At 38.3% G+C, this 15,916-nt stretch overlaps 1 protein-coding gene and 1 pseudogene across 1 annotated transcript; one reads left to right on the top strand and one right to left on the bottom strand.

The window, feature by feature from the left end:
- Positions 1-272: 272 nt before the first annotated feature.
- LOC132181885 (taxadiene 5-alpha hydroxylase-like) lies at positions 273-6,064 on the top strand (annotated as a pseudogene).
- Positions 6,065-7,263: 1,199 nt separating this feature from the next.
- LOC132182421 (phosphatidylglycerophosphate phosphatase 1, chloroplastic/mitochondrial) lies at positions 7,264-15,519 on the bottom strand. The gene is given in 6 exon segments (XM_059595660.1): positions 7,264-7,478; positions 14,098-14,205; positions 14,293-14,366; positions 14,643-14,720; positions 14,832-15,204; positions 15,206-15,519. Coding segments are annotated over 6 exon segments (1,050 nt in total). The 5' UTR covers positions 15,506-15,519; the 3' UTR covers positions 7,264-7,361.
- Positions 15,520-15,916: the final 397 nt, after the last annotated feature.

Raw genomic sequence — 15,916 nt, forward strand, 5'->3', positions numbered from 1 at the left:
TTTGAACTCCCAACTCCACAATTTATCTTTCATTTCATGTATTTAATCTCACGAGTTTAAGCCGATATGTAAGACGAAATGTTATCATCTGGCCCTTTGTTTGCCTAGCTAGGAAAAAGAAACCAAAAAATTGAGTTGACTTAACAAATTTTCTTCAATGAGCACGCAACCCTTCAATTATATATATATATATAAAACTCTGCTCACCTGAGAAGCAAAAGCCAGTATAAATTTCAAATTTCAGAGCCAATGTTCCTCACACACCATCAACAATGGATAATCAAGTGAGCTATGCTGTTGTTTCTTGTCTCATCTCTCTCTTCGTTGCAATACTGATCTCTATCATCCCTATCTTGAAGCGCAAGAAAAGCCACAACAAAACCAAGCAGCAGCTACCGCCTGGGCAGATGGGTTTTCCTTGGATAGGCGAAACAATGGAGTTCTACAAATCCCAACGTAACAACAAATTGTTCGAGGAATTTGTTCTGCCCCGGATCAGAAAACACGGAAACATCTTCAAGACAAGGCTAATGGGGTCACCGACGGTAGTTGTAAATGGAGCAGGCGCCAACCGGTTCTTCCTCTCCAACGAGTTCAAGCTGGTGATAAGCTCATGGCCTTCTTCTTCGGTGCAGCTGATGGGGAAGGAATCCATCATGGAAAAGCAAGGGGAGCGGCACCGCCGCCTTCGTGGGCTCATCGGCAACACTCTTGGCTATGCCGGGCTCGAGGATTTGGTGCCCAAAATATGCAACTCTGTTCGGCTGCACCTCAAAACTGAGTGGCATGGCAAGGAGATTATCAGCCTCTATCACTCCACAAAGATTTTGATGTTCGTCGTAGTTTTTGAGTGTCTACTGGGGATTAAGGCGGAGCCGAGAATGTTGGAGACCTTTGAGAGGGTTTTGGAGGGCGTTTTTACGGCCCCGATTAAGTTTCCGGGGTCCAAGTTTTGGAGAGCAAGAAAGGCAAGGTAGGAAATAGAGAAGCTGCTACTTAGCTCGGTGAGAGAGAAGCAGAAGGAAATGATTGAAAGACGAGACGATGATGCGACGTTGATGGGGAGATTAGTGGGCGGGATGATTGAAGGGGAGATCAGTGAATAGGAAGTCATGGATAACACGGTGTTGCTTGCCTTTGCTGCTTATGACACCACTTCTTATGCCATTGCCATGTGTTAGTTCTTGTGTTGGCTTAATTTAGTTTCAAAATGCAGAGGTTATTGTTTACGGGCTCAAACACTAATATAGAATACTCAGAATCAAATCTCCACCGTTCATAATGTAGATTTATGTGTTATGAACGTCCCTGCAAAATTTCAGCTCAATCGGACCACAAACGCCCATCGATCGGAGCTGTTGATCAAGACTGGACAGCATTTCCAAAATGCTGTTTCACCCATTGCATGCCAGGTCCGGACAGGCCTTCCCCGGGTCCGGACCGCATTTCCAGAAACCTTATTTTTGCTCCGTAAGGCTGTGTCCGGACAGCCCATTAACTTGTCCGGACACCCCATACCTATTATGCCCAAAAACATGTTTTTAGTGGGCCCAAATCTAGGGTTTGATGTACTAATATATATACATCATTATAAAATAGAGAGGTACGAATTTTCACCCCCAGAAAGTTTGTCGAAGGCTGTGCTAAGAGAGATCATATGTGGTGAGCATTAAATTGAATCTCTTAAAGTTTTAATTATTCCTTTGATAAATCTATAGTTGATAAGTCTATCGGAAAAATTCGGCAAAGGAAAATCACGTTGAAGAAGATTGTGAGCAAGGAGACGAGTTGTAGGCTTGTCGATCTTACAGAACCAAGGTCTTACAAAGGGTTGTAAGTGTTCCTAGTGTCTGTAATATCTGGATAATCTTTTGATAGTGATTTCCTGGGTTTGGCTGCCCCGGAGAGGTTTTACTTTTAGATCGGTTTCTAAAAGGTTTCCTCTTCGTAACCAAAATATTTGTGTCTGCTTCTTTATTGCTTTATATATTTTGGGTGATTGAACTGTATATTGCTTCATAGTATTAATTCCGCATAAATTGTGATAAACAAGTTTTTGGAGTCGACATAGCGTTTTTTACCATGACCTTCAAAATGTTGGCTCACCACCCTCACTGCTATTCACTACTTCTTCAAGGTACTCCTATTTTCCAGCTTTTCATATGCAACTAGTTTTACACGTTTCTAAACTTACATAGCCAGGGGAAGTATTTAGAAAAAGGAAAATTTTAAGGGGCTTTTTTGTTAGTTTACTCCTAAAAATTTGGAGAAAATAAATTAATGGGGCCCTCCAAAAAAATTCCTAGCCCCCTATATTAAATCATAGCTTCGTCACTGATGACATAGTTCTTCTTTGTGAGTCGAGGAGTGCTAGGCTTAAAAATAAGTATTTGTTTTCTCCAAATATTTCTATAAGTGAAAAATTTTCATAAAAAATGTTTTATGTGTTTTGTTTGTTTAAAAAGTTCAAATATTTTTGGGCAGAACATGTGGATATAATGAGCAAGAAAATGGCGGGGGGGGGAATCTGACAGTAGAAGACACGAAGAAGATGAAGTACACATGGCAAGTGGCGCGTGAAAGCATGCGGTTGTTCCCTCCCATCTTTGGTTCTTTCAGAAAAGCAATTGCAGACATTGAATACGAAGGATTCACCATTCCCAGGGGATGGAAGGTGCTGTGGACAGCATATGGAACACATTACAACGGTGATTATTTTGATGATCCGGTGCGTTTCAGTCCTAGTAGATTTGAGGAGGCGATACCAGCGTACGTGTATGTTCCTTTTGGAGGAGGGCCGAGGGTGTGCGCAGGGTATCAGCTGGCGAAGTTGAATATCCTCATCTTTCTTCATTTTATTGTAACTCAATATGATTGGTCGCTACTCTATCCAGACGAGCCAATCACCGTTGACCCCCTCCAAAAGGCAAATGCTAAAGGCTCAACTTTTTTGCTTAACAAAAATTTAATTTTTGTTTTTTTTTTTTTTCTAAAAAAAACAAAATAAAAAATAGAAAAAATGTCTGAAGCAACCCTATCTATTTTTTCCTTTCTTTTATTTAGTATTTTTTTTTTTAAATGAAAAATAGTATTTTTCTTCATAATAATGACATTTTCTTTAAAAAAAAAAATGATATTATTATAACCATTTTTCATTTTTTAAAAATACCAAATAAAAGAAAGACAAAAAAATAGATAGGGTTGCTTCAGACATTTTTTTCATTTTTTATTTTATTTTATTTTTAAAAAAAATAATAAATAAGGCAAAAATTAGACTTTTGTTGGGCAAAAAAGTTGGGTCCCTATCATCCCTTCTAAAAAAAACCCCTTATAAAACCAACCAATCAAAAGTCTCACTTTACTTTACATAAAAACCTTCGGATCCGGATCTCCTTGAATTCTTAGGGGAATTATAGTTTCTGAAATTTCAAATCCAGGCCATCCATTTCAACCAAGAGTCATTATCCTGCCACGTATCCCACTACTAATAAAATAATAAAATAATGATGATCATTAAAAATTTATTATTATTTTATTAGTAGTGGGATACGTGGCAGGATAATGGCTCTTAGATGAAAATCAATAACTTGGATATGAAATTTCAGAAACTGAAATTCCCCTAGGAATTCCAGGGGATCCAAATCCAAAACCTTCCATTTCCTCATTCATTTTTGGGAAAAATGTAAAAATCATTCATTGTATTTATTCTATTGAGTCTTTGTAATTACACTAATTTACAATAATCTTTTTGTAGTAAGTGGTATAAAAATGTTTTGACATATCACTGTAGCATGCAAAAATAATAAATAAGTTCTCACTATCATATTTTGTCGAAAATCTTGACGAATTCCTCGTATATAACATATTCATAAATTCGCATATTATCTATTCCAACTCACAATCGCAATACTTCAAGCTATATCGATTAGGTTTTAAAATACTTAAGATGCTGCTCATAAAATAAAAATAAATAAATAAAACCTTAAGATGCTCACATTACAAAGTTAAATAATGCTATAAGAATTAAGTTATACAAATCTATACAAGTTTATATGAGTTGAACCCAATTTATATAACTTCGACTTATTTAATAAATGAGCATAAATTTTTATTCAAGTTTTGTTCATTTAACAAACTAACTGACCAAACTCGGCTTGCTTGTAAGGAATTACACATGGTATGGTTATTGTTATACTTTCTTTTTTTTCTTCTTGTTTTTTGACATGTCCACACAAGGGGAGGGTGATTCGAACTAGTGACCTACGCTTTATGAAGCGTGGTCCCCAGTTGATTGAGGTATCCCTTGATATTCACTCGGTGCCTTTAAGCCTACTGTTTGGACTAGGTTTATCAAGCCTCAGGCCCAAGTCACGGACCTCGTTTGGGCCTTGGAAGCCAATATATCATCCTAATAATTGCATAAGAAGTATACGGGGTAAGAGCATTCACAGCAACTCCCCTATATGTGGTTAAATTCCCTAAATTTAGGAAAAATGTCAAAAAAGTCACAAAAAGCCACTTACAGAAAAGTCCTTATATCACCTCTTCAAGCACTAGCAGCAGCTTCCCAACCATTTTCATTCAAATTTAGGGAATAAAACTACTTTTTAATTCCCTAAAAAAAAAATTAAAAAAAAAAAAAAAACTTCACAATAGATTTCCTTATTTTTCCTATATAAATTAAATACTATTTTTTTTTTTATCATTACAACCAATGAGAGATGAGAGAGAATTGTTGGGACATGTGAAGGAAAGAAGAGAGAATAATTTGTTTATAATTTAATAAAGTATTGAGTATCTACAATGTTTCCAAACACTGTAGATACCTTTTAGTGTAAGTTAAATATATGGTTTTTGATGTGGTTGCCTTTTTGTGGTTTTTTTGAAATTTTTCCTAAACATAGGGAAGAGAATGGCATATAGGGCATATACAGAGTACTAGCAGCAGCTTTCCAATCCCAACCATTTTCCCTCAATTTAGGGAATAAAACTACTTTTTGATTCCCTATAAAAAAAACATTTCACAATAGATTTCCTTATTTTTCTCTATATGAATTAAATACTATTTCTTTTTATCATTGTAACCAATGAGAGATGAGAGAGAATTGTTGGGACATGTGAAAGAGAGAGGAGAGATAATGATTGGTTTATAATTTAATAAAACATATCTACAATGTTTCTCAATGCATTGGGAAACACTGTAAATAACATTTGGTGTAGGTTAAATATAGGGCTTTTGATGTAAGTGTGTTTTTGTGATTTTTTTGAAATTTTCCTTAAACATAGAGAAGGGAATGGCATATAGGGCATCTGCTGCTAGTGCTTAGAGCATTCCTAGCAGCTACCCTAAAGTTGCTTCCCTTCCCTACATATAGGGAAAATCTCAAAAAAATCACAAAAACTCACCTACAGCAGATTCCCTATATCTTCCTTATACATTAAGATTGCTACAGTTGAACCCAATACACCTTATATCTTCCTTACACATTAGAATTGCTACAATTATATTGGGTTCAACTGTAGCAATCCACACGGTTTATTATAATCATAAAAGGACATTCTCTCTTCTCATATTTTCCTATGCAAATAAATGAATATAAAAATAAAATAAAAAGTAATATTTTAATGTTATAGGGAAATATAAAGGGAAGTTATTGTGGAGTGTATTTGAATAGGGAAGCAAATAGTAGTTTTGTTCCCTAAATTTAGAAAAAATGAGAAGGAAGTTGCTGCGAATGCTCTAAACATTAGGATCGCTACAGTATAACCAAATGTATAGGGTTGCACTGTAGCAATCCTGTAGCGATCCAATGCCTTATTATAATCATAAAACTAGATATTCTCTCTCCTCTCACCTTCTTTGTTCAATTAATTCTCCCTTTCCCTTTGGTTCTTGTAGAGCGAGAGAGAGCACGGAGGAGGCGAGGCGGGAGCGGAGAGCTCATTGGAGGAGTCAACAGCAAAGATCGGAGAAACCCAAAACATCTCCGCCCCATTCTCTGGGAGTTCTTCAACATGCCCAGCCCAGCGTTCTCGGCAAACTTCCATCACACAAAATCTCTGAGATACCTCTAGTCCTATTTCTACCAACACATCTCTCTCACACAATTCTCCACAAAGAAATCAAGTTTTAGTAAAGATTCCCCAAGAGCTCAACCTTCCCCAATTGGAATTGGCAGAACTACAACAATTGTTGGGTCTACTAGAGCTGGGCAACCCATCGGCAAGGAAGAATGGAAGAAATGTTGTTGGAGAAGGAAATTTGGTCTATTATTAGAGCTCACACAGTGCATGAGGAAAGAAGAAAGCATAGTGCATAGGGTAAGAAGAAGAAAATATGGAGAGAGAAAAAAGTAAAATGTAAAAAAAATATATATGTTTTAATGAAATAGGAAAATAGTAAGGGAAGCTATTGTGGAATATATTAAAATAGATAAACAAAAAGTAGTTTGTTAGTTGTTACCATGATTTGATGTGCTGGATTCTACACTAATTAGCGAATAGGACAAGATTGAGGTGGTTATTTTCTGTGCTCTTAGAGCATTCTCAGCAGTTTTCTCGTCATTTTCCCTAATGAGCCGTAATTTAGTGCCATATCCAAACAGGGTCATAGTTTGGTGTCACATTAGGCCAAGGTTGTACCTTATATCAGCAGTTGATACCTACGCAAAGCCATATCTTGTCAAGAGATCCCCACATTAGGGGAAGATATGCCACCATTTTTGGTACAATCACACAAAGATTCTTTCCACTAAAATTCTATCTCTCAATCATTCGATTTCAACCATTCTTACTAACTTAATCATCATCAGAGATCTCTCCCGGTAATAAGCGTAACCCAAAGGCTAGAATGCAAGTCAATTTGGACTCAAAATAGACCATCCTGGCAAAGACCGTGTGGATGTAAATAAAACACATGAAGCATCCAGCCGTAAGGCATGCTCCTTCTACAACCAAGTGAAAAGTTGGTGAGGGCCAGAAGTATGCAGTGTAGAAACGGATTTCATCTAATTTTCAGAAAAGCAAGTCTAAGAAATTTTGAAGGGACAAACAAACCTACAGGCAAGGAAAATAGTTTGCTTATCTACTTCAGCATTTTTCTTATTTAGTTTCTTTAGCATTTATCAATCTTCAAAATTCTTATGTTCAATTCTATTTATGGTTATATCCCCCATCTATTCCTTTGTCCTCTCTTCAATTAACTATCTTTTTTTAAAAAAACTAGTTACCACGTTTATATCCTGTACTTTTTTAAATTTTCAAGAGAGATTGTGGTCAAATAATAAAAAAAATTGATGCACAAAAGTGTTAACTTTTCATGCCGTTCCAACCTATGCTCTTGCATATATCCAATAATGTTCTTACAAAGGTGGGGGATCTTTGATACAAAGCATGTCATCTGACAACAGGCTGTGACTGGGTGGCTTCAACCCTCTCCTAAACCAGCGGCTGACAAGGGATGTTTCAAGTTTCCTCACCTGTAATTGCAATCGAAATGTATTAGAATGAAGAAACAGAAACCAACTCCTTTAGTAGCAACAGCAAAGAGCAACAGTTTAATTTGATATGGTGAATGCACACCCTTCCATCAAGAACTTCATACACACTAATTCCATGAATATCTACATGTTGGTATAAAGTTCTCTTTTTCTTTCCCTCTCCTCCATATGAATTGACAGAGTCAATGTCACATCATGAACAAACTCCTTTGGTCTCAATGGCGACTGAAGGCATATGAAGAAATACTTTTAACAATGATAAGGAATTCATGGAGACAAACTGCATGCTTCACCACTAACCTTATTTCTTTTTTTTTTTAGAAAAAAAAAAAAAAGCAGCTTTTGCCAGTTAATGAAATTCTAAAGATGTCAGTTAAAATAGAACCTGGGGCTTAACTCTTATCTTTCCAAGTCGTATCATAAAGTGGTAAAATGATATTAACCAAAACCAAAATTAAAGTCCCTCATCCAAATTTTAAACAGAAGAAAATCGAATAATTTCACATCTACATTGAATGGGAGATAGCTATAGGTTTCTTATTTCATGTGTTCTTAATTCATGTAATTTATGATAGAAACATGCCCATACATTAAATGTGCACGGGCCAATTTGTTTAACACATTATATCAGTTTCTTATGCTCCTATAACTTCTCCTGTTTTTTGCCGATAGTCGTCCGAGCCAATGGCATTTCCCAAATGCATATTTGCTCAATTTTCATGAGGTTGAAAAGTCCTAGAGTTTCGAAGAAGAATTTCTGGCTAAGAGTAATATTCCTCACTCCAAAAGGATTTTATAAAGCAGTATTCTGTTCTGGTCTTTCTCCTTCAAGGTGAATTTCTATAGGTATCCTTTTAATGAACGACCAAATTAAGATATTACTTTGCATGACTAATGCTATTTTAAACCTTATTTTCTAACAGATTTGCAAAGGAAATGAAGAACAAAGCTGGCCATAATGTTCCGTTTTTCTGATAAGTAATCATAATGTTTGGAAAATTTTATATTCAAGAGAGAAACCACGAAAGACTACTATGGGATTCTCACCAGTGATGTATCGTTAGTCTGGTCGTATTTTGGTACTCTTGTATGAAGAATAGTCCAGAATTCCTTTTAGTGTTGTTATTGGACGCGAAGGAGGTGGTGTTGGCACGCTCTGAAGCTTAGGCAAGCATTTCTTCTTCTTAATGATCAAATGTGCCTACAAATTTTTCTTTTTCTTCAACCTCTCTCTGGGCTGGGTAGTGTGATGGGTAGAGTTGGTTTTTTCAAACTCCAATAAAGGCGTTAGCTTGGTTTTGGTGTGGGCTTTCATTATGGGGTTTTCATCGAATCTAAGGTCTTTGAGCTTTTGGTAGTGAAGGGAGATTCGGTTTTACACATAGTTGAGAGGAGTAGGGGGAATCTAAGGTCTTTGAGCTTTTGGTAGTGAACGGAGATTTGGTTTTACACATAGTTGAGAGGAGTAGGGGTGTTTCTCAAGCAATTCTTCTGGTGAAGGTTAATGTCGCTTGGTTGTTGGGTACTATTGAGTCTATTGCAAGGAGACACCAAAGGATTTCATGAAATCCTCTAAAGTTGGGAACAAAAGCCTTTATCGCAAAAAGGAGCTCCAATATCTTAGCCATAACCAGTATCCGGCTCTTGTGAAATGCAGTAGTGGCAGGCAAAGAGCCTTCATCATCTTACTAGAAGGACAAGAGAAGAAGGGCTGGAGGAGTTGCAAACTTGAGACGCATAAGGCTTTGACCTTCCTCCAGTTGACTTTCAGCAATGGGTATAAGGTTCTGCCATCCCGTAAATCTCTCAGAGGGTTTAGCACGAGAGTGGATGGCAGCTCTTCGACAGTAGAGGATAAGGTGCTGGCTGAAGTTGTCGGAATGAGGACGTATGCAGAGGCTCTAGTAGGGTTGGGGCAATCTCCGGCATCTGCCATAGTGCAGAAGGTAAGTGGTGCTTTTTTAAAAATTTAGGGAACATAAGGGTAGGGTGTTAGTGGGGGAGGAACTTCAGGGGTAGCGTTTGGAGATCCCAGCTTTTGCAACGGCATTGTTAGAAATTGTTGATCCCAGAGTCGATTTGGGTAATTCTTTGGACATATGCATACTCAAAGATCTATTATTTAGAGCATTCCTAGCAGCTACCCTAAAGCTGCTTCCCTTCCCTACACATAGGGAAAATCTCAAAAAAATCATAAAAACTCACCTACAGCAGCTTCCCTATATCTTTCCTATACATTAGGATTGAACTGTAGCAATCCACATGATTTATTATAATAATAGAATGACATTCTCTCTCCTCTCATACTTTCCTTTCTTATGCAAAATAAATGAATATAAAAACAAAACAAAAGTAAAACAAATAATATTTTAATGTTATATGGAACTATAAAGAGAAGCTATTGTGGAGTGTATTTTAATAGGGAGGCAAAAAGTAGTTTGGTTTCTTAAACTTAGGAAAAATAACGAGGAAGCTGCTGTGAATGCTTTTAGTCAAAAAGAAGAAATTGAACATTGTTTAGACAGGCTGAAGGTGGGTCAGGGTTCTCGAGGGCTAGGGAGTAGTGCAGGCTTTGCAAAGAGTGGAGAAGTCAAAGCCCAAACCCAACGGGGGGGTGGGCATCCACTGCCTTGGGTTCGCAACATCTAAGCCAATCCAAAGTGCATGGACCCATCAAGGCGAGAACCAAAGACTTTGGCTCGAGCCATGCATTTGAGCCCAAAGTCTTAAGTAAGGTCGGACCTAAAAGTTAGGGTGAGGAATCCCATCTTTGGGCTCAAGTGCCGAAGCAGACCCAAGACCCCTTTCTCATCAGCCTACAACTTTTTCGGAATTAAAGGCTGCACAAAATGGGAGGACCCAGTCATCTTTATCAGTGGGCTCAGGCAATCATAGTCCAAGCCATCCTTCTTTGTTGGCCCACTCTTTTAGGGAGCATGTTTCAGCCCATGCTTTAAGTAAGCCTCAGCCCAGGCCCAAAACCATTTCTACGTGGAGAATTAAATCGGGTGTGGGGGCTGTTGTTTTGGGCGCGGGTTTGCGAGTGGGTTCAAGTCCCCCTGTTGAACAGCAAGGAGGTCTTCCAGCACATTGTTACCTCCTGCAATAGACGCCGCCAGGAATGGAGGAGATCGGGAGCTTTTAGAGGGTTGTAGATTTTGGGAGCTTTGCAGGCGGCCCCATTTAGGTTGTGGGTGGGATGGGCCTATGGAAGTGGGTGTACCTTCAATTAATTCCATTGTCGAGAAGGTCGATCTTTGCTCCGGCAGGACAGATGGTGTGGGTGTTCTTAAGGCTTTGGGGTGGGCTCGTGACAACAAAGATGTGGAGAGGTTGCCTTTCCCTGGTTTACACCATGGGATCCTCCTGTTTCCTTACAACAGTTTGGGGGAAGGTAGTAGAATGGGACAAGAGCTCCAAATAGTGCGGGTAACCCTATCGGAAGAATTTGATGCTGGTACAAGTCTGGTTGGTTGCTACAAAGAAAAGGAGCCTTCTTCTTCAAAAATGGTGCTTTACCATGAGGAAGGGATCAAAGGAAAGTGAACCTGTTAGTACACCCCTTGTTGTAGTTGAAGAACAACCTTCGCCAGAATCAGTTTCTTCAGATTGGGTGGTTCAAAACATGACGAGCTCCTACAATGTGGGGTTGTCTTGTGAGAGGTTCGAGGATGAGTTGATGGTTCTATTCACAGACATTAAAGCAAGTCGACACCAAAATGGTCCAGCTAGTTCTCCTAGCTCCCTTTCTAAGTCGATGAACAGAGGGCAATGTGAACTAAAGAGATTAGTTTGTTCAATCAATTATGACTTTTAGGGAGGTCATTCTAGCAGAGGTAAAGGTAAAGAGAGGTCTCCAACTTGTTCTTAATGAAGCCTAAGATTTTATCCTAGAATGTGAGAGGGCTGAATGAGAACGATAAAAAGTTGAGGTTTAAGAGTCTTTTTAGGGATTGGAAGGCTGACATTGTTTGTTCACAAGAAACTAAACTGTTTGTTTCTAGGGCCATTGTGGGCAGTTTATGGGGTTTTCCATATGGGGATTGGTGTTTGGTGTTATTTGGGGTTGAGGAGCTTCCAGAGGGATTTTGTTCATATGGAATAAGATGGTTGTGGTAAAAATCAAGGAACGTGGGTATATTTTCATTTGCTTCATTTGCTTGCTCCTTTAGAAGTGTCGACGATAATTTTGAGTGGCCTTTTGCATGTGTTTATGGTCCAAATGACGACAAAGACAAGAAAATGCTTTAGGATGAATTGGGTGGGTTGACTAGATGGTGGGAGTTGTCCTAGTGTATTGGGATAGATTTTAATATATGTTACCAGATTGAGAGATCTAGCAACACCCATCATTCCAACTATGTTGGAGTTTTCCAAATTCATCTTTGAACTGGGTCTCATGGATATCCCTCTTGTAGGCAGGAACTTCACATGGTCCAATAATCGTGATCCTCTATCGTGGTCCAAAATTATTAGGTTTCTTCTCTCTCCTGATTGTGAAGCCCAGTTTCCGAATGTCTCTCAACAGAGGCTCCCTAGGATCTTATTGGATCACTTCCCTTTGTTTCCTGATTGTGGTATTATTGTTAGCAATAGTTGTAGATGGGACACTCAAATAAGTCTATCAAATGGATATTAATTACCAAAGATATGAGAGTCGTAAAAGAGTGACCAAGAACACCATAGAGGCATCTTTGTTTGACCTTCTTATCTTATGGAGGAGTGAGTTAAACTCTGTTGCTATGGTCAAGGAGTGTTTGATTCAATTTAGGGATATGTTAGGGTTGTCTGCTAACCTTGACTAGAGCTGTTTGTTTAGTTGTAGAGTTGCAAGGCATGTTAAGAATCAGTTGTTGGGTATTTTGGGGGTATCAAGAAGGTAACTCCCAGTGAGTTATATGGGGGTTGCCTTTATTTCTTGTAAATTGAAGAAGTATGATTCTGTGGTGTTGGCTGAGAAGATTGCTTCCAAAGAGCTGAGCAAGTAGAACCCTCTCTGATGCAGGAAGGAAGGCTTCAGTTGATTAATTCAATTCTCTTTGCCATGTAAGTGTAATGGTCTTCTCTTTTTAGAATAATGATAGAAACTATATTTTTATTCCAAAATTATCCGACAATGCTAACATAGCAGTTCCAATCAACTTTTAGATCAATCTTTGTTATATAAAAATAAAATAAAATAAAATAAATTCCAAGGTTGGTTGAGATTGCCACATCAACATTGTTGGATATTTATGGGATAAAAATATAGGATATAGCATTACTCCTCTTTTTACCACATCAACATCTAAGTGGGATAGATTCTCAAGTCCTTATGGAAGGGAGCTGACATTAATAGTTAAGGGGGTGAAAGGACTTGGACTTCTGTTTGTCTTCCCAAGAAAGAAGGTAGGTTGGGTGTTACAAACTTGGACATGTCGAATAAAGCGGCTATGTTGAAACGTGTGTGGCTATGTTCCAATAATGACAAACCCATCTAGTCAAGTTGGATTAACTCTAATCTTCTCAGAAATCGGTGTTTTTGGGATGTGAAGACTTCTAGGGATTGCTTGGTCCTGGAGGAAGATTTTAGGCCTTAGGGCATTATTTACGATAAGGTGCCTTGGTTGATGGTTTATAGCTGTGTTTTCTCAGTTAAGAGGGTCTGGGAGAGCTTGCGAGACCCTGGCCTTGAGGTGTTCTGGCACAAGGTAGTGTGGCATGATAAAATTATTCCTCAATGCTCTTTTATTTTTGGCTTGCAATTAGAACAAGATTGTATACCCAAGACAAATTGGTTGTTATTGGCTTATTTCAGGAAATGAAATGTGTTTTCTGTGGGCTGAGTGACGAGAATATTGACCATCTCTTTGTTTGCTGCCCAATCTCAAAATGTATTTGGTTTAATCATTGGAATAGAGGTAATATTCCTTGAGCTCACAGGAACTGGGAGGAGTTTATTCGGTGGATGGCTTCTCACTTCATAGGCAAATCTTTTCTCTCCATTGGGGTTAGAATTATGGTAGCTACTAGGGTGAGAGAAATGATAAATTCTTGTAGAGAAGAAACACAGATTCCACATACATTCTTTCAAAGATTTTTTTTGGGTTACATCCAAAGTCAACTTCTCTAAGGGTTCCGTGATTCTTCTGGTAATCACTCTCTAGCTGGGGCTTGGAGTTTTTTCTGACGTAATCTTTTATCTTTGCTTGCCCTTTTTTGTTTCCATGTAGGCGCTTGTTTGTGTAGGCCCTTTTTGGCTTTTAGGCCATCTTGTTTTCTAGGGGTTGCCTATGAATCCTTTTTGTTCTTGTCGAATTTCTTCAATAGATTCATACTTATTCAAAAAAAACTGGACATGAAAATTACTGACATGCTGGTACCAAAGACACTGAAAGAATTCAGGGGTTTTTTGAGCAGACTGCAATACATCAGCAGGCACATTGCCATCTTGCACTCATCTGTGAGGCAATGTATTGATCTATGCAAGTTGTGCATAGCTCAAGAATGACACTATTGTCGAACTTTAGGTCGCTTAATCTGTTTTTCTCTTCCAAATATGTCATAGTAATTGCCTGTAGGGAAACAAAGAGGTAATGAAACTAAAAGGAAAACCAACCTGCCTAACAATGAATGGCTCCTCCGCAAGACTCAAAGGTTTAGTTAGAATAGTCAGAAAACCATTTCGATTTCCGTAAACAATATCCGTAAATGGCCGATCACCCACCTGCCATAAATATAATTATGCTACAATTTTTTAAATAAAAAAAATGAAACCATATATTCAAGCTGTTCAGCAAATTCTTAAGAATACCATGATAAGTTGTGAGGATTTACAGCCAAAGTGCTTTTCAATTTCTTCAGCCGTTCCAGCGGGTTTCTTCACTCCTAGAGCATAACATATAGATACCAACATCAATGCTCAATAAACTTGGCAATTTTGGCATAAATTATCAATGGCTTAACATCAATATGCCATATTAACTAAGCGAGTTCAGCAAAAACTTATCAGGGAACTGAAGTTAAAAGTTTAAAATGACCAATGTTTTTAACATGGAGTTATTTCTTTGCAAAATGAACCCAGAAATATACCAAGCTATAGAATATGGAAAATGTCATATATTGTTGCAGAATATAAGCTTAACATTTAGAAGCAACACTCACTATGCCTTAATACTTTAATTCCAATCGCCCCCTCAAGCGCCCTAGCTTTTGAGCCATCAAGGTCATACTCGCACAGCCCTAAATACACCAACAACATAGCACAATCACATTAATAAAACAAAATATAATTTAAAAAAAAAAAAACTACAAAATCAAGCACAATTCGCAAATGGGTCGTGCCAAAATTACCAGCAGAGTTGCTGAACGCCGCAATATCGGCACCAAAAACCGACTTGCACTGTTCCAGTGACGAACCAAGTGGCCCCCACAATTTCAAAGAGTAAGGTGCAGTGAGAGTATTATCCTTATCAAACACAACACCCTTGAAACCCCTCCTATGCAGCTCAACCCAATCAATGTACCTTATGTCGGGGACGGAGACATGCGGAAGCGCCAATTGCCGGTCCTTTACAACCACGATAGCCGAAGAAGCAATGCCCTCCGGGTTGAATCTCTGGCCCAGTGCCGCTTTCAATTGTGCCCACCACATGTTTGTGAAAAATCCCTTATCTTTCCTGGTTTTGCTCTCTCTTTGTTCCTCTTCTTGTTCCTGGTTTTGGCTTTTCTGGGTCTTGGTTATTAGCGTTGTTAGTGTGAAGGGAAGAGTAGAATTGTAGAAAGAAAGAAGGATCGCGATCTGGGCTGGGATTGCTGTCCTCGTTGTTATTCTTTTCTTGTAGTTTGGTGACACTGATAGTTGGAGTGAGAGTGATGAGGGCACAGATGTTTGTGAAGTGGGTTTGGTTATTTGAGAGGCAGAGGTTGATGGGTTTTGGTCTCTTACGGAGGGGATGATGGAAGTGAAACTGGTTTGGGATTGGGTAACAGCAGTTGGGGAATGGAGCAGAGGAAGTTTGCTGCATTTTCTCTTTTTATGTTTTTTTCTTTTTTTTATTTCTTTTTTCGTTGGTAATAATAGTCTATTTTTATTTTTATTTTTTATTTTTTGCTTTGTTTTTTTAACTTCCAGAACAAAAGAACGGGAATACAGCTGCCTACGGGCCTTGCGGGAGTGTCAAGCCTTCCACCGACAGAGCTGGCTGGGCTGGGCTGGGTTGCCTCAGAAACCCGAAAGAGAAAAGGCATCTTTTTATAAAAGAAGTAATTGGCGGTGAATATTTGGACATAAAGATACAAGATTACATATTTAATAGAAAAAATTTCTCAAGATTTTACATTTATGTGGATATATATATATTTTTTCTGAATGGGCAGATTGGCTGAAAAAAAAAAACAAAAAAAAAAACTCTCAAACTCTTCGCCACTAACGACAA

Source organism: Corylus avellana, chromosome ca5 (genome assembly GCF_901000735.1).
Source record: "Corylus avellana chromosome ca5, CavTom2PMs-1.0".
NCBI lineage: Eukaryota > Viridiplantae > Streptophyta > Magnoliopsida > Fagales > Betulaceae > Corylus > Corylus avellana.